Here is a 24,866-nt window from a genome sequence, read left to right as displayed (position 1 = left end):
GCTGGGGGAAACAATAATGATTACAACGCATGCTGCTGCAAATTCATAATCAGCAGTAAATAATAGCTGACTGGTCTTTTTGCACCATTGATTGTCTTTTGACCATTACTACAGTTTTTGCTAAAGGAACGTAGTTTGGGATGTTTACGTCCCTCACCAAGGTGAACGTGTGGGAGGCGGTCCCCCTGATGACGTTAGAAAACGTATATGGACCAATCCGCTACTGCTTCAAGCTAGACGGACGTCACAGTTAAAGAGAAAGACCCGTTACTTCAGCTAAAAACTCTCGAAATGCAAGGTGCTGATGGATAGAAATCGCGGAATCATTCTTTTAAAATGATATCGATCTACAATCCCAATGGTCACACAAATAGTTTAAGTCACTATTACCAGTCAAAACAAGAGTTTTGAGACGCTCTGCTGAGACGGACTGAGCGCTTCTGGGATGAGCTGATCTGGCACTGAGGTGAGAGAATGCAGCTACACGGGACTAGTACTACTAGTAGGATCGTTACTGCAGAAAATCTTTGAGCTAGCTAGCTAGGCTAACGTTACTAGTGACGCTAAAAGCTTTAGTTTTTCTAAATACATGATCAACTATGCATTGGCAAACTTTGAATTATATAATGACCTCTTGTGTGACAACAAGTCTCATCTGCTTTCATTATTTCTCCGGTTTTTATATCTTGTCCGCCCCTTCGTTTAACACACCGACGCACACAACTAGTTTACTGTGTGTGCACATTGACTCGTCGTTCCCCGCGCCACTGCCTGCATGAACGTTAGATGAGGCAGCATCAGATAGCTAACTTGTCTACCGAGCGGGGCTGGCGTGTCATTAACAAATTAACATAATTGTTTTGTGACAAGTTTTACAACTTAACGTCAGGAATGGAAGAAATGTTAGACCCTATCTGTTAGAATAGCTTGACTTCTGAGAGCTTGTTAAATACCTGGTCATTCTGTTGGTGCTCAATCATTTTTTTGTGATGCCCAAATAGTAAGTGACAGGAAGTTTGCTTTGTAACATTCACTCACTAAGTTTATGAAATGTCACCCCATTTCTGTGATGTAGTTAATAGAGATAAATTGCATATTAACCCATGGCTTCAGCATATGATATTGGTATCTGCATTTATAATAGAGAAATTAAATAACTAGGTGTCTGTGTAGCCTGATTACTGCTGGTTTTTACCCTTTTAAATATAATATCCTGTTGCACATTATCAAAAACAATTCCGCCAATCAACCGTAATGTTGGTTGCTCACCACTCTTGGCCTATAAAAAGCCAGTCCTTTAAGAGCAAACTGGAATGCCACAGTGTTGAGCGACCTGTAGAGAGGTCAGAGGCAACTGCTATATTTACCGGCTGTGTAACCTGATCTCTGGCATTCTGGATGGCTGTGCTCATACAATCCCTTTGCTGCCGCTTGCTCATTCTGCGGCCACAGCCACCATAACAGCACCCTAGCCAGCCTGGACAGTCAATACTATCTTGGTGAGACGCCATACCATTCCACCCCATACTGACGGTAATTTTTACTTTTACTATTTTTACCTGTGTGAGTGTATGGTACTAGCTCTCTCATCATCTGTCTTATGAGTGGTTAGCTGGATGGAAGCCCTTTCTATTAGATGTAAACAATTCTAGAGACGTAGAAATCATCCTGGTTATTGAAGTTTTATTAAGGCCGTCTATCCAGAGTCTGCCTGGGTCTGTTTGTGTCTGGTTAGCTGTTGTTGATCCAGGGGGTTAGGCTTATGAAAGTGATTGAATATCAGTAAAGTGATGTACTGGGTTATATCATTTTATACCAGCTAAATGCAGGTTTTTATGAGGTCAACCCTAAAAAAAATATGGAAAGGAATTTTTGATGGATACAGCGTACTTTGTTGTTGATTTTTAGACCAATATCCTGACAGGAAAACTGTTTGATTGCTTTGAGGCTGGTTTAGCTGATTAATTTTTAGGCCTAAAGCTAACTAGCAGCACAACAACAACACTGTTTCTTTACTTAGTAAGAACTATTAAACATGACCAGATCTACTCATGTAAACGTCTCAGTGGACTCAAATATGTGTCAGTGGACTCAAAATGACTGTGAACAGCTATTCTTGGGTGATGGAACCCCAGATTCTGATATGGGTCTAATGTCCAGGCCTACTGGCAGATCATAGATGTCAGACAGGCTTGCAAATCTTCCATCTATCTATGTTGTGTTTCCAGGTGTGACATCAGTGACTGTCTGTGAGACTTTAGGGGTACAGAGGATGAACTGGCCCCACTCTATCGCTGTCTGCCCGCCCTGAGAGACACTGCTCCACAAATAGCAGGTAATCAGAACTTAGCACACATACTTACACACACTGTGTGAGCATCCAACTCACAAACAGTGTGATCCAATACTTTTCCCAGTTGATGGTTCTGAACACATGTTTCATGAATGTGGCTCTGACACAACTCACATGGTTGAAAGGAGACACACCTCTAGTCGAGGTCCAAAGCAAAGCTGTCTGTTAGTGATACAGCATAGATGAAGGACTGTTTGAAATAGCAATGATGTCAAACTGAGAAAATGATTAGATCAATATTTAAGGAATTACTAGATTGTAGCAACTCAGACACGTCCCTGCTGTCACTTAAAACTCTCCAGTAGAAGACAGAATTCATTCTTGGATTGTCCAAGACTAGCTCTCTGCTAAATCTTGGCAGTTATGACCTCATTGTTGTGATGTCATGTGTGATGTCATGTGAGCATGTGGGAGAGCAGGGGGAGCAGGTGTGTCTGGCACTGACTGGACAGGTTGAGATTTGTTGTGATAGTCATACTTTTTGTTCATTACTAGGGAAACAGAAAGAGTTGGAGGTGTCGCTATGGAAACAGGAATGCTTGGATGTGTGTGTCACTGGACAGAGGGGTGGTTGGATGTTTGTGCTACTGGACAGAGGGGTGGTTGGATGTTTGTGCCACTGGACAGAGGGGTGGTTGGATGTTTGTGCCACTGGACAGAGGGGTGGTTGGATGTTTGTACCACTGGACAGAGGGGTGGTTGGATGTTTGTACCACTGGACAGAGGGGTGGTTGGATGTTTGTACCACTGGACAGAGGAGTGGTTGGATGTTTGTACCACTGGACAGAGGGGTGGTTGGATGTTTGTGCCACTGGACAGAGGGGTGGTTGGATGTTTGTGCCAGCAGCAGGAGGCCAGGCTGGCGTCAGTGCGTACTCATAGACCCCAGTCTCTTATCCGCTCACATTTCAGGGTATATATAGCAGCTCCTAAGACCTGGTCCGCCCAGCCCAGTACCCAGGGACAGGGATGTCCTATCTACAGCTGGCACAGGACTGGCTGGCTCAGCTGTAGCCATGTGTCACACTTGTATGGTGTTGTTCTCACACTCTCAAGTCCCTGACGCCATCTGCATTGTTCTGTGAGCCATGTGTTACGATCCAGTAACCAGGTAGGGAACTGGTTGTTCTCCTCGATAGTGACAGCCCATCAGGTAAACAGTGGCCTATTTAAAGTGCTCCTAAAGATAGGAGAACATTGCTGTCGACACAGCGTTCTGAAACATGACTCAAAGATGAACATCCCCACCTGACTCAGCTGCAGAACCCCATTTACATTAGCACAGCACTTCTCACCTCTCCAATTCAGAATACACACACACACAATCTACATGCAGTGTCACCCCAGGGTAAAGATGCTGTGGCATCACACACACTGCTAGATGAGAACACCGTATTCTCTTCACCAAAAGGAACAGTGTACTGACACAGGATCATAGGCTGATGCTGTTTCTGCAGTGGGGTTCAAACAGGTTAGCTGATGTTGTGCTGTCTCTGTAGTGGGGCTGGAATAGACTAGCTGATGTTGTTGTCATAGTGTTGTCATAGTGTTATTATGTCTTTATGCCCTACTGTGTTTTTGGCAAACAGTGCTGCTAGTTACCCTGTCGTTATGGTAATGTCCAGCCAGTAGAACTTGAGGAACAGATGCAGAGTAACCAGGAGTGCTGCGTTACCGTGGAGATGTCTGGATGAGTGTAGCGTCCCCTCTCATTCTTACCTCCACGTTCGCAGGATAGGCTTTTAAATAGCCTTGCCTAGCCTAGCTTTGGGCTCTGGGGACCAGCTGGAGCTGGCTCCTAGCCTAGCCTAGCATAGTGCTGAGAATCAAGTGTAGCTACTGAGCCCGCTTAGGTCTGCACAAAGCAGTGTGCCTTGGCCGGCCTCCAGTGCTCCCAGTCACTTACATACTCTGCCTGCCTGCTTGTCGGTCTGTCTGCCATTCTGTCTGTCTGCCGGTTTGTTTGTCTGTCTGTCTGTCTGTCTGCCCACTCTAGATCCATATAGTGAATTATTAATATCCCTGTTGCCTGTCAAGAGAGAGAGAACGGTTGGGGGGAAAGGCATTAGACAGGGGTCTTGAGAAAGAGAGAGACTAAGAGCAAAAGAGAGGGAGAGAGCAAGAAAGAGGGAGAGAGCTAGAGAGAGGGAGAGTGAGACAGATGAAAGAAATAGGAGCCTTCATCACTGAACCCTACACGGATCAGCCACACCACATAGTGTTATTAATTCAGACGCTACACTGGCAGGTGAACAGGAGCCGGTCTCTACGCAGGCCAGACCAGGCAAGGCAGGAACACACTGTTCTGCTACCTTACCTCCCTGCTGTGTACTGAGCTGTGGCTGCTACAGAAATCTCCCCTTTCACTCCTCTCTCTCCTTTTCTCTCTCTGTCTCTCTCTCGCTCGCTCTCGCTCTCCTTCTTATTCTATCTCTCTTTCTCTATATATAAAATATATATTTTGCCTACATGGACTGTATAGCCATAGACAGTATAGCCATGAAGTAAACAGTAAATGTATCGACTGTTCTGATACTAATGTCCTGCTGTTTGTGTGTGTTCTTTCTGTTCCTCATAGTCAATGCGGTCTCCCACTGGGTCCTCTGAGACTGCCCCCCCAGGATGTCTCGCGTGTCGACCACCGCCAAGCGCTACACAGGCTCCTCCTACTCCAACCACTACAGCTCCTATGGCTCCTCCCTGACGCCAGGCCTGAGCTCGTATAAGCCCTCCCCCTCCTCCTCCTCCTCCACGGGCTACTCCTCTTCCTCCTACCTGAGTAGCTCCAGCCGACCACGCAATTATAGCTCCTCCTCCGAGCCCGAGCATGATCGTGGACGGCCAATCCCCCGCAGCGATCTCCTGGGCAGCAGCAGCAGCCGGCGCAGCGAGAGCCTGAGCAGAGCGCCCATCAGGACCTATGGAACGGGGCTGAGCGGGGGGGCGGGCTACTCCAACTACAACTACTCCTCCACCTCCAGCCAGCCCAGCTACCTCTCCTCCTCGCCGGTCTCCTCCAGCTTCTCCCTCAGCCGACGCAAGTCTGTGTCCCAAAGCGACCTGAGCCGCGACTTGTCCTCCCTGGGCCTCACTTCCACCTCCGCCGCCGCTTCCTCCTCCTCCTCCTCCTCAGCTCTGAGTCGTTACCGGAGCAGGACCAGTGATGTGACAGACTTATACATCCCGCGCTCGAGCTACTCAGGCCTGTCACGCAGTGCTACACAGGAGGTCCTGCCACGCAGCTCCGCCCAGGAGCCCAGCAGCAGCAGCAGGGGCTTCACCAGCTCCTGGGAGAGAAACAGCAATGGACGCTCAAGCTCCCCCTCCAGGGACTCCTCGGTAAGACAACTGAGGGAGAACGAGGGAAAGAATCCCCATCATAATCTCCAAATATTTACCATAAGAGAAACATCATAGCATGACATGGGTTCTCTGCAACCATGTGGGGGCAGTGTTGGCCAACACCAGTCCTGACCTCAATCTGCTGTGTACACACAGCTCACCCTCTGTCACGTTTATTCCTTCACACACACACACACACACACGCACCTCACACGATACACCTCACACACGTTCCCACTACTTTACTCATTGTCAATTGTATCAGATAATGGCAATCCTGTCCTGGTGTTTTGATCATTAGATTACTGAAGGCAGGTAGGGTTAGATGAGTGGGGGAGTAGGATGAACCCAGAGTTGGGGTTTTCTTTCTATAGATATAATTGAGAGGCTGTTTGTTTTTTCGGACCAGCGGGTCGCAAGGGTTTATTCTCAACAACCGTCAGTTTTTTTCTCCTGCTGAGACTACAGGCACTCATAACAGCATTAACACACTTTCACTGTTAGTATGCCTGGTGTTGTGTCTGGCCTGGTCAGGTCTGGCCCTGGCTCTGCTTGGTGTGACCTGTTCTGGCCAGATCTGTCTAGCTGTGGTTTGGCCTACTGTTGCCTGCTCTGGTGGTCTGTGCTGGTCAGACTAAAAGCGAGAAGCCTCCCTTCTTTCACTCTCCCTTCTTTGCTCTCTCTCTCTGACTGTTTCTCCCTCCCTTTCACTCTCTCTCCCTAGATGTCTAACATTCCTCTTTCTGAACTTATGAGTAAAACCTAGTTTCTCACATGCTGTCCTGTCGATGTGGTGTGGATGAGCTGCAGTGTGTGTTCATACCCAGCTCAGTGCTCCATTATGCCAACGCTGTCTGACGTTTGTACTTGACTAAGCTGGGAGGGGCGTGTCTACGATGCTGTGTAACAAATGGCGAAGCATTATTTCAGCACTTGATTCATCATGATCTCAGGCGCTCGGGACGTCGGCCACATTTACAGCGCCACAGGTCCTATTCCTCGCTGGTAATTCGTTGAATATTTAGAAGAATGGATGTGTCCTGTCAGTCGCCTGTGCGGTAAAACCGTAAAAATCAAGAATATATTTTTCCTTCAGACGTGTTCTTTTTCTTCTTTTTTTAACAGCAGTTATTTTAATAAGAATTGTTTTTGCGAGAGTTACTATCAGTTCTCGTAACTCTGGATCTGTTCGTCCTTTAACACCACCGGTCGCATTCCGCGACAGTATGCCAAGCATGCGACAGTCATACTCCGTCACAGTACCAGAAGATCCTCCGGTGACTGCCTTCCCGTTCCTAAAACAAGAGATGCGGAAGAAAAGCTCAAGCGTGTCGGGGTCGGTACTAGTGTCAACCTTTTTCGGGCTTCTCATCAATCAAGCCAAGGTGAGAATGAACTAACGGATACCTCGAGTCGTGACTGCGTATGCGCCGTGGTGTTCTTCAGTAAAGGTTCCCTGGCTTCTTGTATTATTGCAGTGATCGACGTAGTTGCTGCTTTTTTCAGGATACAAAAATCGGAGAAAATGTACCATAGCCAGAGATGGATAGCCTACCGTGAACCCAGTATTGGTGGGTTACAACCTAGCAACAGTCATGCCACCAGTTAAACCCCTTTAAGCTCTTGTGATGGATCAGCGTTCTGGCAGGTCACAAGTTACATAACCGCACATTCATCTCAGAAAGAAGCCGGTAGTTGCTCTTATATTTCGATTAGCCCTACGTAGTTCCGTTTTTAATAGCTGGTCAAATTGATGATGATGCTGTTTATTGACGATGTTCAAATATATCCAATGTAATGCTTACACAGCGCCTGGCTGGGGGATCTTCATGAACTAGGGTTAACTTGTCTTCATCTTCCGTCCACTTCCATGGCAGGATTTTAGTCTAATAGATCTGCTGCGCGCAGGCCGGTTAGACTGACTCTGGGACTGATCTACGTAGAGGAGAGCTGGTCCCTCAGCGCTGTGGTCAGGGTCATCCTGTCAGGGCTCTGGAGGGAGCACTAGAGTCAGATTGTGATGCGCATATCAGCTTCTTTCAGTTTATTATCAATAGCCACATTTCAGAACACACGATGCTATATGACCTAACCCATGCAGTAACTGTTTTGGCCACAGGGGAAACATTGAACGGTGATGCTGTTAGCAGCAAATGTTATTCCTTTGAACAGCATCGCCGTCAGTCTATGGACGTCCATATGGACGGCTATGACGCTCTCAGGGATTTAGCTGACTCTCTGTTATTCCTTACTGCTTCCTCATAACAAAGTAATAACGGAAAATTGACTATGTTCTTGTAATTACAAAAATAGGCTGTGGTCTTTCAGGTAAGACACCTTGTCAGGTTAAGGATGTATGGGATGTGCTCTGTCTTGCTCACAGTCTTGTTTGGTTTCCAAGTGAACTGGCTAAAAAGGTTGTTTAAACATGTGTCTCTCGTCCAATGGTATTATCTGTTGGTTCCTCTGTGATTTGTTGAAATAGCAAACAGTTGCAAAGTATGGATTTAAGTGCTGCTTGGTTTGAGAGGTAATTGGCCAATTGTTGTTGGCAGACATCCCAAGTCTCCCGGTCCGGGAGTCTCCCGCATTTCTATAGCGGCTCCCTGATGCCCGCAAATGGGGGGGGGGGGGGGTTGTTGGCTGAAGAGATCTAGTTAGGTTGTTGGCCGAAGAGGAAGTGAGGGAGAAACAAGAAGCAGCTTGTGGAGGAAGTCTGTCCTTCTGCGGGTGCTAATGAAGGGCTTGGTTTCATAGTGGAGGATTTACATAAGCTTCAGTTCAATACTGTCGGAACAGAGGCACAGATGGCAGAGCCTTTACATAACAGCTAAACGCCTTCAAAAATTCTGACAACACACAAGAAGCTAACCCACAGCTGTGCATAGACTTGGTTATGTAGATGTGTGTTGGGGGACTGTGTATGATTCTGGTTAATCAAAAAAAGTTAAGATGTTACTTGTTTATACAGCTGAGGTGGATTGTAAATGTTTTCCTGTGTGAGCTGTGCTCACTCAAGGCTATTCACTAGAGGCCACAGTCATCCCCACTTGCTCATGTTGGAGTCAGACCGAGAGTAGGTGTTCTATTACTCACCCTATAGAGTTTATGAAGTAAACTCATAAGACCATACTCATGTTCCATCTGCTAAGATGGCTCCTACCCACATTAGTGTATATGATGCTTAACAGTTAACAGGTTTTACATTGATTATCCTACACAAGTAAAGTAAATGGCAAAGCTGAGAAAGGGATCCCACAGCTGTTAACTGTTCTGTTGTTTTATCTGCAAAGCTGTTCTCTTGTGTTCTAGCAGGAAAGCTGTCCTCTCTTGTGTTTGAGCAGTACAGCTGTTACCTCACATGTTCTAACAGTAAAGCTGTCCTCACATGTTCTAACAGTAAAGCTGTCCTCTCATGTTCTAGCAGGAAAGTAGTCCTCTCTCGTGTTCTAGCCATAAAGTTGTTCATTTTGTTATGTTCTCTCCCAGAACTCCAAGAATGCACAGGGCCTGGTGGGACTGAGGAACCTGGGGAACACAGTGAGTACACAGAACATTCATAGAACACTGGTCTTATCTGACTATGGCATGGTGCTTGTGTGTGTATGTGTTTATTTGCATTTAGAGAATTCAATACAGATTCCGTTAGAATGATATAATAAATACAAATATTCAAATATGTCCTAACCTTGTCTAATCTAGTATGCGTGTCTGTGTGTGTCTGTGTGTATGCAGTGCTTCATGAACTCTATCCTCCAGTGTCTAAGCCACACTGACAGCCTGAGGGAGTACTGTCTCCACAACTCCCACCGCCGAGACCTCAGCAGCACCAGCCGTACCAACACCGCTCTCATGGAGGGTGAGACAACAGCCCACCACACGTCACATGTCATATCCTCTCCTGGGATGCACCAGTCTATCTGATGTGCTTGAGGTGTGCACTTTGTTGTGTGGGCTCGCCAGCCAGAGCCTTGTATGTTGCTTGCGCTGCAGCCCTGGTGGGTCTGTACCCTGCTGTGCTCATAGAGCACCCAGAGCCCAGTGGTTGGACCACTGCTGTGTTTGTCAAGCTGTCTAGTGTTTATCTTGTTGTTCTTGTTGTTGCAGAGTTTGCCAAGCTTCTCCAGACCATGTGGTCATCATGCAGCAGTGAGGCGGTCAGCCCGTCCGAGTTCAAGACCCAGATCCAGAGATTTGCTCCCCGCTTCGTAGGATACAAGTACGCCCCCAACCTGACAGAACACTTCACTCCACAGTGCAGAATGTCTCCCTAACTATGTGTGTGTGTCGTCTTTAGCCAACAGGACGCCCAGGAATTCCTGCGGTTCCTGCTAGACGGGCTACACAACGAGGTGAACCGGGTGACCGTACGTCCTCGTGGCTCCACTGAAGACTTTGACCACCTGCCGTGAGTTCTCGAGCTCAGGGGTCAACTAGACTCACAGATCATCAGCTGACTCATAGACTCATCAGCTGGGCTATGTGTGTGTATCAGGTTTGTCAGTTTGTGTGACTTACAACATATCCGCCTGTCATCCCGTCTGCAGTGATGAGGAAAAAGGCAAGAAGATGTGGAGTAAATACTTGGAGAGAGAGGATAGTAAGATCGTAGGTAAGTACATCTTGGGGGGGACCACAGTAGGATGGATAGGAAGGTTTATGTGGAGAGAAAGACAGTTAGATTGTAGCTACCATTCAACTAGACTGGCCAGTTAGATCAGCATAGCTGGTGTTGGGCGGACTTCTGTCCAGGTTGTAAACGGCTGTTGTCCCTGATGTCCAGACCTGTTTGTGGGCCAGCTGAAGAGCTCTCTGACCTGCAGCCACTGTGGCTACTGTTCCACTGTCTTCGACCCCTTCTGGGACCTCTCTCTACCCATCGCCAAGGTTCGAACACCTCTCTCTCTCTCTTGCTTTCTGTTCATCTTTCTCTGTCTTGGTAAATTTATTAGTGTGTAGTTATTCGGTAGCTAAACCTTGAACTCACTATCCTTCTTTTTGTGCTTTCGTTTTTATATTGTTGTGTTGGAATGTTTGTTTGTGTATGTGTGTGTACGATGTACATATGTCTGTATGTGTCTTTGTGTGTGTTTATGTTTGTCTACCTGTGTGTGTGTTTCGGCTCAGAAGGGCTACGGTGAGGTGAGTCTGATGGACTGCATGAGGCTTTTCACCAAAGAAGATGTGCTCGACGGAGATGAGAAACCTGTAAGTAACGCCTCTAAGAAGGTGTGTAAATGTTCATACTATGTATGTATAGATGTGTGTGTACGTTCCTTCACGCAGTTTGTTTCCTGCAGACATGCTGCAGGTGTAAAGCCAGGAGGAGATGCACTAAGAAGTTCACCATCCAGAAGTTTCCCAAGATCCTAGTTCTTCGTATCCTTCCTTGTACTCCCAGATAGCAGATAAACCAGTCTTATCTGATCCAAATAGTAATAATATGTACTATAGTGTGTACTAGTTGAGCAGAGCTACTCTCCTTGATTCCTCTCCCTTGCCCAGATCTGAAACGTTTTTCAGAGGCTCGGGTTCGAACAAGCAAACTCTCCACATTTGTCAACTTCCCTATGAAGGACCTGGACCTGCGAGAATGCGCCTCTGGAAGCAGCAGTGAGTGTTTTCCCCTAAGGTTATGGTTTTCGTAATGGCACATTCATCCTCCTGAAGGGCATGTCTCTAATGTGTCTTATCTTAATAACTGTTTCTGTCTTTGTCCCAGTCAATGCGGTGTATAACCTGTATGCAGTGTCCAACCACTCAGGAACCACCATGGGAGGTCACTACACAGCCTACTGTCGCAACCCAACCTCAGGAGAGTGGTACACCTTCAACGACTCCAGGTCTGTCTATCCTTTTTGTTCTTCTTTAACTCTCATTGTCTTGTCACTTTACCATCTTAACCCCTCTCCTCCTGTCTTCCTGTGTAACAGAGTAACGCCAATGTCGTCCAGCCAAGTGCGCAGCAGCGATGGCTACGTGCTCTTCTACGAGCTGGCCTCTTCCTCACGCATGTGAGCCTCAGCTGACCTGTAGAGGGGTGGAGGGAGTTCAGAGAGGGACGCCTAACCCAACCCCAACCCCACAGTCAAGCAGGAGAGAGGGAGAGAGAGAGCTGGACTTGGATCTGGCACACCAGGGACACTACTGATCCGCCCGCTCCTCATTTTTCCCTGCCTCTCTCTCTCTCCTCTCTGGTGGCTGGATGAGTGTGCGTCTGTGTGTACGTTTGTGTGTGCGTCTGTGTGTGTGTGCGTGTCTGTGTGCGTGAATGAGACTAACACAGGGTAGCACCTTCAGGCAATACTACCAGCCACCCAGCATATTTGTGTCTATGCACACCAACCAAACTCTCATCCCGACTGCGCCTTCTTGTTCAAGATCGACTTAATATTAAAGGACTTGTTTCAATTTAGACTTTGGATTTTTCTTGTTGATTTGTATTTGTTTTCATGACATGACCCATCATGGCAGACTGCTGCCTAGAGCTTCATGAGAGGCTGCCCTCTGGTGGTGCATGATTACAGACTCCCTCACTCGTGGTGTCATGTGAAGCTGCCCCCAGTTCTACATGCGGCTGCTCTCATACCCGTGTTACTCCGTGTGGCTGCTACTGAAGTGCTATGAGTGAACAGACTGTCCAGTATGGAATGCTGATTATAATGATCAACAGTCCACATCATTATGGTTCTTCTGTTTCATACCATTAAACAACATGGAAATAATGTTTTGAAAACACTATATCTGTATATTTTTATATTCTGATGCAATATAGAGAATGTACTATACAGTGGTGCTGAAAATGACTTGTTCCTGTTGTCAGTTTTATCAGGAGAATCGTCCTGTGTGAGGAAAGTCACACCTTTTCACGGGTGGCGGTTCAAACACGAGTATATATATATACTACATATATATATATATATATAAATATTAATAAATCAGTGGTTTTACTTTTAACCTTGTGTTGCCTTTTATGTTGCCCTGCTCTCCATCACCCATCATAATTCTTGTTACTGAACTAGAAGGACCAAGAGACAATCCTGGTTGCTGGCCTTATCACCAGCCTGGTTGGAGTGGATGGCAATAATCAGAATGTTTCTCCCTGTAGTGTCGTTATCTAAAGAGGGCATGCAGATGATAATTCCAAACTAAAGAAACCAAGTCGATCCCACTGAAAGGATACAGAACATTGTTGTTAGGTGTCTGTTCTTGTAAGTTCCTGGTTGTGTATGTACAGTAGATAATGAGATGTGAATGTGTACCTGCTGTATTCTCTGTACTGTATGTGTCCCTTTACTGATGGCTGTCTCTGATCAGGCTAACAGCTGCCTCCACATTGTGGCGGGGTGTGGCTTCTCTGGAACTATCTCAGGGGACTTTGGAGCCGCACTTCAGAGTTCTATATTGTGTTTATTGTGACAAGTACTTCCATCTCCAGGGTTTTTTTTGATCCAGTATAGAGCAGCAGATCTGGATGACAGCTCTCAGCCCACAATCCCTTGGTAAGTAACTAGATGACACTGACCATTCTTTCTGTCTCTATACTAAATCATACAGATTAAATTATCCAAAGTGACATAGAGCGACGAACCTGTGACCTCTTGATCTACATTCAAATGCTTTAGGACTGATGTTCCCATTCAATCCAAGCTTAATATACATATTTCAGTGTTAATGTAACACATGTATTTATTAAATATAATACTTGCTTGCTGTGTAGTACAGGTGGAGGGGTTAGCGGAAGCCAGCAAGCGGCCGGCAGAGCTGAAGCAGAGGCTGTACACCCGGGTAAGAGAGGACCTGAGGATGGATAGAGAGTTAAGGAAAGACAGAGAAGAGATTACTCCAGGCGTGAGGGTGAAGAGGCCAGTGATGGTGGAGCCCAGAGGTAGGTTTCCAGCTGGCAGACTAGTTAGCCAGACTGAGGCCTTTTGTAGCTGAGGTTCACCTGCTGGACCAGTAACTGTTTCCATCATGCTTTAACGTTAGTTGGATCCCTCATGACTGGTCAGAAGGTTTAGGAAAAAAATAAACATTTTACATTTTAAAAGAGGAGAGTAAAGGAGAACAGTATCAGGTCGCCATGACTACAATGAGGTTGTCTTGTTTTGGCAGGTAGGTCTTATGTGAAGCCTGTGATTGGGCTTGTGTTGCTTGGAAGGCAGGTATCTGTTAAGAGATCGGCTTGAGAGATCATCCTGGACCAGAAGGGCTTCTTAAGCGGCAAGCAGACTAGGCACTGTGTGGTGGGCCAAGGGGAGTTGGCTGGCAGGGTGGTGGTGGTTTTGGTCTGGCCCAGAAAGAGCAGGTCAGACTAGAGCCCCCAGCCCCTCCCTCTGCCCACCTGGCAGCAGGCTGACATTCCTCCTGGCTGTGCCTGTGGACTCTTTTAGTGAGGGAGACTTGTGGAGGGTGGACCAGTACCTGACTGTGCTGGGGGAAGAGGCGTGGGGGAGCATGGTGGGAATGTTCACCTATGGTTCAGAGCTGAAGAACAGGAGCATAGCACAGCACGCAGCAGGGGGATCACGTGAGGAGGCTACTGCAGAGGTGTGGCCACCAGTACCATGTTCTGGACAGGAGCACAGAGGATCACACCCAGATCATATAGCTTCTGGAGATGGTGGAGAAACTGCAGACCGGAGCAGCTGAGTCACATGGTTGGGACCTGTAACTGCTACTATGACTACTGTGAGGCTTGAGCTGTATATCAAGAGTCAATGTACAAAGCAATTATCAAATTACTAATTCTCGCGATTTCCATGCTTATTAAATCTGTATATAATTTCCTTTATTCCAAATTTCTTTTCATTGAAAAGATATTTCTGGGTGCAAAAAAATGTTTGACATGTATTTTCTGTGTATAAATGTGTACCGCTAACAGTGTCTCGTGCATTAACTGGGTTCTTGCTATTTGCTTTCGAAATCATTTCTGGCAATTGACAGCACTCTAGTGGTCTCCAAATGTGAGGCGCATTTTGATTATGAAACTAACTTCAACTCGTTAGGATTCAAAGTTTTTTTTAATAGAGGAGCGGTGATCTAGCGTAATGGAGCTGTTGTACAGGCTACAGTTTAGTAACTTCCTGGTCATGTTGATCATCTGGGCGTGCGCATGAGATGATATTGAAAAGCTATTTAGAGTCCACTCTTCCTTTCTCCAGTTGAGACAACACTGGAGACCGAGGTTAAACGATGTTGACTTCCATTGTTTGCGGAGCCGTGTTCTTCCCTGGACTTTATGCAGTTTGTAGAAAATGGCTTAAGTCAACTTTCAGTAAATGGAATGACGCCGACGTGGTCATTGTTAGTGAAAGGTAAGGGCAGTCCTACCCCTTGTAAGTTTTCTCTCCAACATCTGGGGCCTGTTCCACGAACACGAACGTTTAACGAATAAGCAAGGCTTGTGTTAAAACAGGCCCCTAGTTATAACTAACCTGATTGTTTACCAACCAACTAATTATTAGAATCGGGTTAATGGATTGTAAGGTGAAAATCAACAACTCTGGTATAGGCTACTAACGCATACAGAGTAGCTTGTATCCTTGAATGAACTGTCGTATGGTTGACCTCATATATCCTGGTTGGGGGGGTCAGGTGAGTTGAGGTCCAGTCCTGGTTGGTTGACTGGTACACAATGTAATTCCGTTACCTCCTGCCTGCTCCAGACTGCTTTCCTTGGTGCACGCGACAATTGCTTCCACCGCTGGGATTATCATCGTTACGTCTTGTCATAACGTCATGACCGACAGGTATGGATAATGGCAAAGCTCTTTTATCAATATATTCAAGCTTATTATAATGGAATACGCACACTGAACACTGACATGTACCTTTTTGTCCTGACGGGAAGATTAGGATGCTTTTTTTGTCACAATTTTTTGTATTCAACTGCCGGTGATCTCATACTGTCTTTCAGACATAGGCTGGCGAATGACTTTGTGTGTTTTGGGGCCCCTTACATGGCCTATGATCTGTATGCCATGTACTTGAGCCACTGGCACAGCCTGAGAGTGAGAGGTCAGGAGGTCAGGTGTCACTCACTACACACCGTCTGGAACTTCCTCCTCAGGGACCGCCTCATGGTCCTTCATCACTTGGCACTGCTCTTCGTCTTCTTGCCAATCACACTGGTGAGGAAGAAGCTGTAATGGAAGGATAAAGACAATAACACACACAAATGCTTACCCTCGCTCTCACACACACTTCACTGGTCTTGGGGATCATGCTAATCTGCAACTATTACTGTGTGTGTGTGTTGTTTCCAGTTCCTCAGGAGAGGGCTAGGAGACTTCTTCGTTGGTTGCTTGTTAACCACAGAGTTGAGCACTCCTTTTGTGTCCCTGGGAAAGATCCTTATCCAGGTAATCCAATGCCTCTAACACCACACATATTACTCAGCCTACATGGTGTTAGGTTTATTTAGAAATGACAATGTATTGTTCTGGGTTCATTGGGCCTTTTGATACTGCCGTAACTTCACAATCAGTGTTGTGCATGTTTGTTGAGATCTGCTCAGAGAATTTCTTTGTGCAGCTGGGTCTGCAGGATGGCCATCTCCACCGGGCCAATGGGATGTTGGTGTTGCTGAGCTTCCTGTGCTGCCGCATCTTACTCTTCCCCTACATGTACCTGGCCTACGGCCGCCAGCACGGCCTGCCCCTGCTCTCCGTGCCCCTTCACCTGCCTCTGCACTGTAACATAGGCAACCTGGCCATCTTGGCGCCACAGATCTACTGGTTCTGTCTGCTGTGTCGCAAAGCCCGGAGACTGTACCTGCGCCAGACCAAACCAAAGGATCCCGATGCTCTGACACGTAGGAGCAAAACACAGTAGAGGTCACATCAGCAGAAGCAGGTGTACTGCTGTGACCAATCACAAATGGCACTGAACCTTAGAGCACTGTCTTGTTCCTGGCTGTCTGACTCGGTGTGAGCATGGGTGTTAGCATTGTTAGTGCTGCTGGGTTGTATTATTCCACCATGTTAGCGGATGGGGTTGTAAGTCAGGATGGCAGTCTCTGCCCATTTATCCAAGAAACACAAATGCATCTCTATGTAAAGAGCAGCTGTCTTTTCCTCACTGTAACTTGGGTTTCTCAGTCACAATTGTACCTCAGCTTTTGGTAAATGTGTAGCAGAAGGAGAAAAAACTAAATAATGTGTATGATCTACTAATGTGACTGCTAATTTCACTTATAACAAGCTCTTGAACAGGAAGTCATGACTACATTTCATAATTGAATTGCTACCTCATAGTTATATTTGCTAGTCAAGATTATAAACTGTAGCTACTAGGTAGCATGTGTTTGCACTGTGGACAAAGTCTCCTATCATGACTGTGCCATTGAGTTGGCCAAAATAATTTAATCTTTTAATGTATTTTGCCTGCATGAACATACAATAAATGATTACACTGAAAACATTTCATGAAATGCTTTATTCTAAGACAAAACAAAAGTCAAAATCCATGTCATATTCAAGGTCTCATCATACAAAAATAAGTTCCTTTACTTTGCGAAAGTACAAGTCAATTAGAAATAAACAACAAACTTCTGCTAGGAGGACAAGACCTGGGAGATCTTCTGATGCAGGACACTCTTCATTTCCTTCTCTTGCAAGTTGTCAGTGATGGTGGAGAGAAAGAGGAGGGTGTTGTCCCTCTCCAAGGGCGAGCTGCTGGTAGGGAATGCTGCCAAGACTGCCTCGTACTGGCTCAGGATCTCCAGGGCAACCAGGAACAGCGGCTCACTCGGCCCTTCAGCCGCCTCTGACATCATCACCTGGATGTGCTGGACGTGGCAGAACAACTGCGTCAGCACAAACAGCACCTCCTGGGGCCTGTCTCCTGGCTGGCTCTGAGCGGGGCATGGGGAAGGGGGCTGTACAGGGGAGGGGGGCAAGTTCTTTGGGGAGGTTGCAGGAGAGGAATTTGAGGGTGCAGCAACTTTGGGTGTAGATGTATGAGTGGAGGTGGGCTGCAGGACCCTCAGCTCCTCAACCAGCTCCCTCATAGCAGAGGCATACAGGCGGCCCACGTGGGCCCAACCGCGGGCCGGCAGCCAATCGGAGCAGCTGGATCCACAGAGAAGTTGCAGGGCTCGCAGCAGCAGCACAGAGAGGCGCAGCTGACAGGAGAATGGACGCAAGTCCATCAGGGGAAGGAAGTCCACGTACTCCAGACTGTAGGGCACGTGCAGCCGGCCAGACACCAGCAGCTCCCTCAGAACCCGCAGCAGCCTCCTCCACTCCCCTGCTGTGCTCCAGGGAAGCATCTGCACCAGGCCCACCAGCATGCCCTTGCTGAACATGCTGACGTGGTGGGGCTGCTTCTGGTCTAGATCTAGACAAGCAAGCATGGTGTCCTGGAGCGAGTCAGAGAGGGCGCAGCACTCCAGCCAGGCCAGCAGCCCAGTGCCCTGGCTGTACTGGGCCAGATCCAGCCCAGCCCAGTCCCTCTCCCCCAGCTCACACACAGCCAGCAGGGAGGACGGAACCTCCATCTTGAAGTGCTCGCCCCACACAGGTTTCAGGTAGAGGCGCACGGTCCAGTCCAGGTTTTGAACCTTGTTGTAGAGCCAGGAGAGCGCTCTGGACCAAGTGGCTGGGACAGAGGCCACCTCCCTGCCCAACACCGGCCCCAGGACAACCAGCACACTGACCAGCAGCTCCTTGGCCTCCATGGAGATGCCTGCTGGCTCCTCCCAGCATCGCGTGGCCAGGTTGAGCTGCTGGGAGAGGATGAGGAGAAGGGGGAATGGTGAACAGCCCAGTAGCCAATGAGGAGAGGCGTCCTGGAGAGGCAGAGAGAGGGTTGAGAGGAGCAGACGCAGCCCCAACTCCAGACTGACAGGGCCGCACGAGGAAGAAGAGAGGTGTGGAAGAACAAAGGCACACACCACTTCCTGTGGAGACAGGAAGCTCTGCCCGTTCTCGAGGCCCTGGGTCACGCACGGTGTCATCAGCGCAAGCAGGAAGTGGAGGAGCTGGTCCTCTTCCTGCGCCGAGGCCAGGCGACTCCCAACCGCCTTCTCCAGACAGCAGAGCAGCAGGCCCCGCCCACCGTCCCTAGCCCCGCCCTTCAGGCCGGGCAGCTGGCAGAGGATATTGGCGAGGAGGGTGTGGCCTCCACGGTGGCAAAGCGCCATGCGGCAGCAGCGCTCTAGAGTGGCTTCAGGATTCTGGAACGCCACGCGGGCCACAGCCACCACCGCAGCGCTGACGTTGTCCTTCTCTGAGGCCACGCCCCCCTGTGTGAGACAGTTGAAGGCCATGTTAAGCTCCTGGGGGAAGTCCTGGGACAGGGTGAGCGGCAGGACTCCGTGGAGCCCCCGGCTGGAACAGATCAGTATCTCAGCCAGAGCTGTGTTCTTATCAGCCTGGGGCAGCTGGGAGAAGATGTCCAGGATGAGGTTCTTTAACCTCCTGCTGTGGCCGGCATCACTGCTGCTCTGGCAGGTCGCCACCAGGGTAGAGACCAGCTTCATGACCAGCGCAGTCTGCAGGAACGCCATTTTGTTCCTCTCCAGACAGCTGATCCACTCCTCCTCCCCCGGACTCCAGCTCAGCTCTGCAGCCAACATGGCCGCAAGCTCCTCGTTACCCTCCAAACGATGCTCCAGCACCACCAGTGCCACCCGGGCCTGCTCTGCCAGGGTGCTCTCTGGTTTGGGGAGGGACAGGTTCTCCAACACTTCCGTCAACTGCTTCTGAAAGTCCTTCATGGCCTGTGTGTCTGCCTGGGTCCTGGTGTCTGACTGTGACAGGGACTCCAGGGTCCTCATGAGGCTGGCCTGCAGGCTCAGGGCAGAGGGGCTGGGGATGCTACTGTCCGTCTTCAGCAGGCTGTCCCATGTTAGCAGCAGCTCGGACACAGCCCCTAGCAGGCGGCCCAGCCCCAAGCCACACTCCTTGAATCGGGAGGGAGAGAAAGCAGCATGCATGTCTGTCTGGGCCTCACGAACCAGCTGGACTAGCTCACAGCTCTCCGAACCATCCTGCATCTCTCTGAGTGCCACGGCCCTGGTCAGGTGCTGCAGCCAAATGGGGGCAGGGAGGGGCGCAGAGTCCCTCAAGTAGCAGGTGGACAGAGAGTCCAGGAGGATTGACAAGCCAGAGAAACACAGGTCAGGGGTCAGGAAGTAATGTCTCAGGTCCTCCATTGCCTGGAGAAGAATAGACAGCACACTAGTGGCTGATGATGATTGTGGTGGGGGTGTTGCCTTTTCTGGGTCTAACTTGAATCTCTTGGCAGCCTGAGAGGGGAGGTCAGAGGGGGGATTGGGAAGGCGTGCACACTGCTCGGCAAACACTCTGCTCAGGTCATCTTCCGCCCCCTCCCCCCCAGCCCTCCAGAGCTCCCTCCAGACTTGCAGTAGCAGCCAGCCATCCTCCGGGGTGGGGCAGCAGGTAAGGTGTTGGACCAGCCTTTCCAGCTCCAGGGACTGTCGTTCAGGGGCCAAGCCCAGCAGCAGGCCGGCGTAGAGCGGAGCAGCCTTGAGGGCCTTGGTGAGCTCCAGAAGCACCACAGAGTTCACCTCTGGAAGACTGCTCTGGACGGGGAACAAGGGGTTCTCTCTCCAGCCTCGCTCCACATCCTCCCCACTCTCACTGGCCAGCAGCTTACTCCACACCACACACAGCAGCCTCTTCTTCCAGTGTAGGGATTCCTGTTGACGACCGCCTCTCTGCTCCTGCCTGCACACCTCGCTGACAGCTTGCAGGATGGGCTGGCCCACCTTTCCCCAGTGCTGCTTCTCCAGGCTGCCCAGGCTGGCTGGCTCGCACAGCTTGTTAGCCAGCAGAAAGCCTCCCTGTAGCTGTGCAGTTTTCTCACAGCTCAGCCACGACTCTGCACAAATAAACACACCACATGAGAATCAAGAGAAGGTATTCTATAAGCGAGCAGTAAAGACTGTCTATTGCTGAAAGCTCGCTTTGACTCACTAATGAACATAAATTGATGAAAGTGTGCAACTATCTCACAGACCACTTCGAGCTTGTCATTCAAATTACCTTGATCCATTGTTGAGTTGCGATCCATGATTTCTTTTTTTCGGTCACCGGCTAATATCATGGTACGATTTATAACAAGCTAAAACACATAACACATCTTTCAACCCACGAGAAACCTTTATGAATGTATCCTCTCCAACACTCATGTTCCGTGTCTTCTTCTTTCACTTTTGCAGATTGCAACCAACGTTTACGCGATGCATTACCGACATCTACTGTTCAGGAGTGTGTTCTCTAAATAAACTCGAAAAATCGACACAATAAATAATAAACCTGTTCCGTGTCAACGAGAATGTTTTAGGAAGTAGGCCTACAGATGGTCACACGTGTCTATTACAATAGTGTCACTGTCACCGTCTGGGTAACGTGCTTCTTAAGGTGTAGCCTACTTTATTTATTAGGCTACAAATCCATCAGTTATAAAATGCACCGTTTTACATTAAACCGGGAATCAAACATAACCCGTCGCCTATTCATTCAGTCATTCGTAATGTTTTTTTTTAACGGAAATTCTGATATGAAGATAGCACGTTTAATTGGCTACTTCTTAAATGGATGCAGTCAAACTGCCATGCGCACCCTCGAAAGCTGTTACGATAGAAGTTGATCAAGTTAAGAGAAATGAAAGTGAAAGCGATCTGCTGCTTACTCCAAATGGTGCTTGAATGACAAGAAAATACTCTAATGTGTCGTTATGAGTTCAATCTTCAATCGGTTAATCTATTTGTTTATCTGTACAGGTAGGCGAAAAATGTATCTTCTTTCAGACTGGTTGTCAATCTTTCAACATAGCTCACTAATTCGCTGGCAGCTTCCTTTCCGATGATAATTATGACTCCTTATAACGATGACTACTCAAAAGTATTGTCAAGGAACTAGGCTATTGCTTATGTTTATTTTGACTATGCCATGAATACTAATGATCTATGACGAAAAGTCCTACTATCAAAGAGTCAGACAAACCCGTTGGTAAATGTATAGGCATGGAACATTTTAGGCATATAACATAACATATAGGCATTTTTTTCTCAATTACGTAAATCCTTATAATGTTCCTTCAAACCTCCAGAACCTAGGTTGTCCAGGATTGCACAGTAATTTCCTCGACTTCTCTCCCCACTAGCGATCACAGTTGGGCGGTCTGGCAAGCAGGTGTTATGGTTGCCGTGTCAGTTGGTGGAGGAGTACGTTGCCTTGAGTAAGGATGGCCACAATGAAACTCACTTCCAGTACAGAGATGCTGGCCTGCAGTTTGGTCACGTTAATGACCCTCCCTTAAACCCCCAGGCCATCACCTTCTCAGTAACAGGTAACTGACTGACTTGACAGACACCTGTCATTCCTGAGGCAAACCCTCTGTTCTGTCCCAAACTGCTGCACCTTGTGTGTCCATGTTCCACCCAGTTCCAAACAGTTCTACCCTGTTACGTCTAATTCTAACATGTTATTAACTGTGCTACCCTGTTTAGTTTTTTTGTTGTTTTAAATGGTTCTTCTTTTGTCTGTCCAGGTTCTACTACCATATTATAAACTGTTCTACACTTGTCGATTTTATCCTACCACCTTCTAAACAGTTTTACTGTCTGTCCAGGTTCGAAAGTGGACCTACGTGTTCATGTGGAAGGGTCAAGTGACCAGGTGCAGTGTGAGCTCCGCAGGTTCATTCCTGAAGTGCCGCAGGTGTGGGCAGGACCAGGGGCCCGAAAGAATGACCTCTGGTTCACCTGCACCCTTCGCCATAACGACGGCCTCTTCACCCTCATCAGCCTTCTTAGACACACGCCTGTCACGCCCCCTTATTCTTCAACACACCGCTGGCCACCCATAGGAGACAGAGATACACTCACCACTGCAGGTACCACACACGAACACACACATGTCACTGTAAGTACTACACACACATATATCTTCCTTAGCAAACACCCATTCTTGTAATAGTCTTTTAAGGTGAAGGTCTACCACTAACTCCCTCCTGTCTTTATCTGGATCTCTCGGTGTGTGTGTGTGCGTGTGTGTGTGTGTAGCTGCCCTGATGGTGCTGACCCGCTCCCCAGTAGTGCATGTGGGTCTGCGTGCTGAGCGCCGGCTGCACTGCCAGTTCTCCGTGGACCACAGGGGGGCGCAGCTGAGCGCAACCTGGATACTGCAGCGGCGTGGGGAACGCTCCACCCTGTTCAGCTACGCGAGCCAATCAGGGCTCACACAGGGCAGTGGGGTAGGGATGAAAGATCTGGTGTTAGGGGACGCCTCCCTCTCCCTCCCACTCACCAAAGTGACCAGCGAGGGCACCTATCAGTGCTCTGTGTCTGTGGCCCCCCTGCACGCCAACCTGGACATCACCTTGACCATCAGGGGTGAGGTGGGGGGCTGGACTGGGATGTATAGTGTATATATACATATATATATATGTATACAAATGCTTTGAAACAGATTTTTAAAAAATCATATCGGAATTGGAATGGACATCATTCCAACTGTTTGGTGGTGGAATGCATGTCTCCTTTATTTAGGGAAGTGTTTTAAAGTGCATCCAGGAGGTCCTAGAGATGTCCTGTGATATAAACATGCAGGCTATGATAAATGTAACAGTACATAGTGAATATAAGATGCACTCTGGCTCCCAGAGCCCCCCCGCGTGTCCCTGAACCTGGACTCCACCATCTCACTGGTGGAGGGTGAGGACGTGAAGGCTGTGTGTGAGGCGACGGGCTACTACCCCCTAGACGTGGACATGGAGTGGCTGAGGGAGTCTCAGGAGCAGGGCCTGATCCCTGAGAAGCTGCAGAATGTGCTGTACTCCAGCCACCGCCACCACCAGGATGGAACATACTCCCTCTCCGCCTTCTTCCTGCTTAAGGCCCGCCTCCAGGACTCAGGCAGCAAATACTTTTGCAGGGTGTCTCATAGCTCACTGCGCATGCCCGTCCGCAAGAGCTTCACTCTCACCGTGACCGGTGAGTTGGTGATTCACTCATGCATGCACACACCCACACACATGAACATGCTGAAATAATTGTTTTACATTCATTTGATTTTAACAGATTTATCCAAAACACAGTCATACACACGTACACACACATTTGCACGGAAATGACCATTTACTCACTCTGACTTACACTCCCAGGTACTAACTTCATCAGTACCCTTTTAAGACCACAAGATGGCAGTTTAGACACAAGACCGTTGCTGATGGTTCAGTGTTGGATGATGTGTCATTAGATGGTGTTGTGTGGTTAGCTGGTGCTTACATACTGTTGTGTATGTGATGGTAGTTTGCTGTTGTTTTTGTTGTGTATGTGATGGTAAGTTGTTGTTGTTACAGAGCCAAGCAGCTGGTGGCCGGTGCTGTGCCTGTGTTTCATCCTGCTAGCGGTGGCTCTGCTGTGTGTGCTGTTACCCCACCTGCACCTATGTGAGTCACTGTCACTCTGCGTCACTACACTCCTGCTTGTCTGGTTCAATGTGGTTTATAACTGGAGTCTAATATGTTTCTGTTCCAGCTAAAGAGAAACACACGAAGGTAAGACATGGAATGACAGGGCTCTGACACACCTGTATCTGACCTTCTGTGCTTTTCAATGTGTGTGTTCATGTCTGTGTGTAGAAACCCTACTGAGAAAACATGCCAGAGCTGGACTGGAGGAGAACCATGGAGAAGCTTTTCTCTCGCTTATTTGGACTCCTCCTCCTCTAACCCCCGACCTCACCTTCCTTCTACGCCCCCCCGCCCCCGAACCGCCTTCCTCCTTGCAAGCCCCACATCCCCAGAGGCTGATATTGAATGTTAAGGGGAAAACGCGGCTAACAACTCCAGATCTGTGAACATAAAAATATTTTTTAATTCAAAACTTTGTCTGCATGTTTTTTTATAATTAGTACAGATACAGTGGGGTGAATGACGTGTGTAATATAGCTGTTTTTCAGTACTTTTACACTTGGCAAAGTGACAGACAAACCAGTAGTCCAGAGCTGAACCACCAGTTGGTAGTTAACTGACTTCTAGTTTTGACTCACTGCTCGTCAGTTCAGAGAGACAGGAGCACATGGCTCACACACCCTCCCCCATTTGGCCTCAACACAGCGGGTGAAGTGATCCAGACATGGGTCTCAGGTACTCAGTCAATCAGTGGTATGTGTTTGGTGTGTGCGTGACTGTG

General features: G+C 48.2%; 4 protein-coding genes across 10 annotated transcripts; 3 read left to right on the top strand and 1 right to left on the bottom strand.

Annotated features, from left to right (window-relative positions):
• Positions 1 to 249: 249 nt before the first annotated feature.
• Positions 250 to 12,110, top strand: usp2a (ubiquitin specific peptidase 2a). 6 transcript variants are annotated; one of them, XM_047036225.1, is made up of 14 exons: positions 250 to 466; positions 2,229 to 2,335; positions 4,932 to 5,692; positions 9,185 to 9,235; positions 9,431 to 9,554; positions 9,803 to 9,914; positions 9,993 to 10,103; positions 10,243 to 10,307; positions 10,479 to 10,582; positions 10,823 to 10,903; positions 10,996 to 11,074; positions 11,201 to 11,308; positions 11,418 to 11,538; positions 11,629 to 12,110. In XM_047036225.1, exons 3-14 carry the CDS (start codon positions 4,976 to 4,978, stop codon positions 11,711 to 11,713), a joined length of 1,758 nt encoding a protein of 585 aa, XP_046892181.1. In that variant the 5' UTR covers positions 250 to 466; positions 2,229 to 2,335; positions 4,932 to 4,975; the 3' UTR covers positions 11,714 to 12,110. The 6 variants fall into 6 exon arrangements, with proteins under 6 accessions (XP_046892181.1, XP_046892182.1, XP_046892183.1 ...); XM_047036227.1 differs by lacking the exon at positions 250 to 466 and adding an exon at positions 1,453 to 1,533 and having other exon boundaries at positions 10,826 to 10,903; XM_047036224.1 differs by lacking the exon at positions 250 to 466 and adding an exon at positions 1,453 to 1,533.
• Positions 12,111 to 14,217: 2,107 nt separating this feature from the next.
• On the top strand, positions 14,218 to 17,117 carry LOC124477795 (TLC domain-containing protein 3A-like). Its single transcript, XM_047035815.1, has 5 exons — positions 14,218 to 15,012; positions 15,364 to 15,447; positions 15,615 to 15,828; positions 15,964 to 16,059; positions 16,232 to 17,117. The coding sequence occupies exons 1-5, from the start codon at positions 14,891 to 14,893 to the stop codon at positions 16,529 to 16,531; spliced, it is 816 nt and encodes a 271-aa protein (XP_046891771.1). The 5' UTR covers positions 14,218 to 14,890; the 3' UTR covers positions 16,532 to 17,117.
• Positions 17,116 to 21,220, bottom strand: gemin4 (gem (nuclear organelle) associated protein 4). Its single transcript, XM_047035812.1, has 2 exons — positions 20,710 to 21,220; positions 17,116 to 20,545 (listed from the first exon to the last, which is right to left on the bottom strand). Exons 1-2 carry the CDS (start codon positions 20,768 to 20,770, stop codon positions 17,253 to 17,255), a joined length of 3,354 nt encoding a protein of 1,117 aa, XP_046891768.1. The 5' UTR covers positions 20,771 to 21,220; the 3' UTR covers positions 17,116 to 17,252.
• A 91-nt stretch (positions 21,221 to 21,311) lies between these two features.
• dhrs13b.2 (dehydrogenase/reductase (SDR family) member 13b.2) lies at positions 21,312 to 24,557 on the top strand. Of its 2 annotated transcripts, XM_047035813.1 has the most exons (8): positions 21,312 to 21,449; positions 21,833 to 22,018; positions 22,301 to 22,564; positions 22,734 to 23,063; positions 23,334 to 23,663; positions 24,032 to 24,121; positions 24,210 to 24,229; positions 24,314 to 24,557. In XM_047035813.1, exons 1-8 carry the CDS (start codon positions 21,404 to 21,406, stop codon positions 24,323 to 24,325), a joined length of 1,278 nt encoding a protein of 425 aa, XP_046891769.1. In that variant the 5' UTR covers positions 21,312 to 21,403; the 3' UTR covers positions 24,326 to 24,557. The 2 variants fall into 2 exon arrangements, with proteins under 2 accessions (XP_046891769.1, XP_046891770.1); XM_047035814.1 differs by lacking the exon at positions 24,210 to 24,229.
• Positions 24,558 to 24,866: the final 309 nt, after the last annotated feature.

Source organism: Hypomesus transpacificus, chromosome 15, assembly GCF_021917145.1.
Source record: "Hypomesus transpacificus isolate Combined female chromosome 15, fHypTra1, whole genome shotgun sequence".
In the NCBI taxonomy this organism is placed as follows: domain Eukaryota; kingdom Metazoa; phylum Chordata; class Actinopteri; order Osmeriformes; family Osmeridae; genus Hypomesus; species Hypomesus transpacificus.
This window is presented reverse-complemented; position numbering and strand designations above follow the sequence as displayed.

What these genes read in the sequence shown, in the direction of transcription:
- usp2a (XM_047036226.1), top strand. Translation starts at nt 4,976, where the DNA reads ATGTCTCGCGTGTCGACCACCGCCAAGCGCTACACAGGCTCCTCCTAC. An exon ending in CAACACCGCTCTCATGGAGG is followed by an intron (nt 9,555 to 9,802) that starts GTGAGACAACAG and finishes TTGTTGTTGCAG; the next exon opens with AGTTTGCCAAGCTTCTCCAG. An exon ending in TCGACGGAGATGAGAAACCT is followed by an intron (nt 10,904 to 10,995) that starts GTAAGTAACGCC and finishes TGTTTCCTGCAG; the next exon opens with ACATGCTGCAGGTGTAAAGC.
- LOC124477795 (XM_047035815.1), top strand. Translation starts at nt 14,891, where the DNA reads ATGTTGACTTCCATTGTTTGCGGAGCCGTGTTCTTCCCTGGACTTTAT. An exon ending in CATAACGTCATGACCGACAG is followed by an intron (nt 15,448 to 15,614) that starts GTATGGATAATG and finishes ACTGTCTTTCAG; the next exon opens with ACATAGGCTGGCGAATGACT. An exon ending in TCTTCTTGCCAATCACACTG is followed by an intron (nt 15,829 to 15,963) that starts GTGAGGAAGAAG and finishes TGTTGTTTCCAG; the next exon opens with TTCCTCAGGAGAGGGCTAGG.
- gemin4 (XM_047035812.1), bottom strand. Translation starts at nt 20,770, where the DNA reads ATGATATTAGCCGGTGACCGAAAAAAAGAAATCATGGATCGCAACTCA. An exon ending in CAACTCAACAATGGATCAAG is followed by an intron (nt 20,546 to 20,709) that starts GTAATTTGAATG and finishes TTATTTGTGCAG; the next exon opens with AGTCGTGGCTGAGCTGTGAG.
- dhrs13b.2 (XM_047035813.1), top strand. Translation starts at nt 21,404, where the DNA reads ATGAGTTCAATCTTCAATCGGTTAATCTATTTGTTTATCTGTACAG. An exon ending in AGATACACTCACCACTGCAG is followed by an intron (nt 22,565 to 22,733) that starts GTACCACACACG and finishes GTGTGTGTGTAG; the next exon opens with CTGCCCTGATGGTGCTGACC. An exon ending in GTTACCCCACCTGCACCTAT is followed by an intron (nt 24,122 to 24,209) that starts GTGAGTCACTGT and finishes TTTCTGTTCCAG; the next exon opens with CTAAAGAGAAACACACGAAG.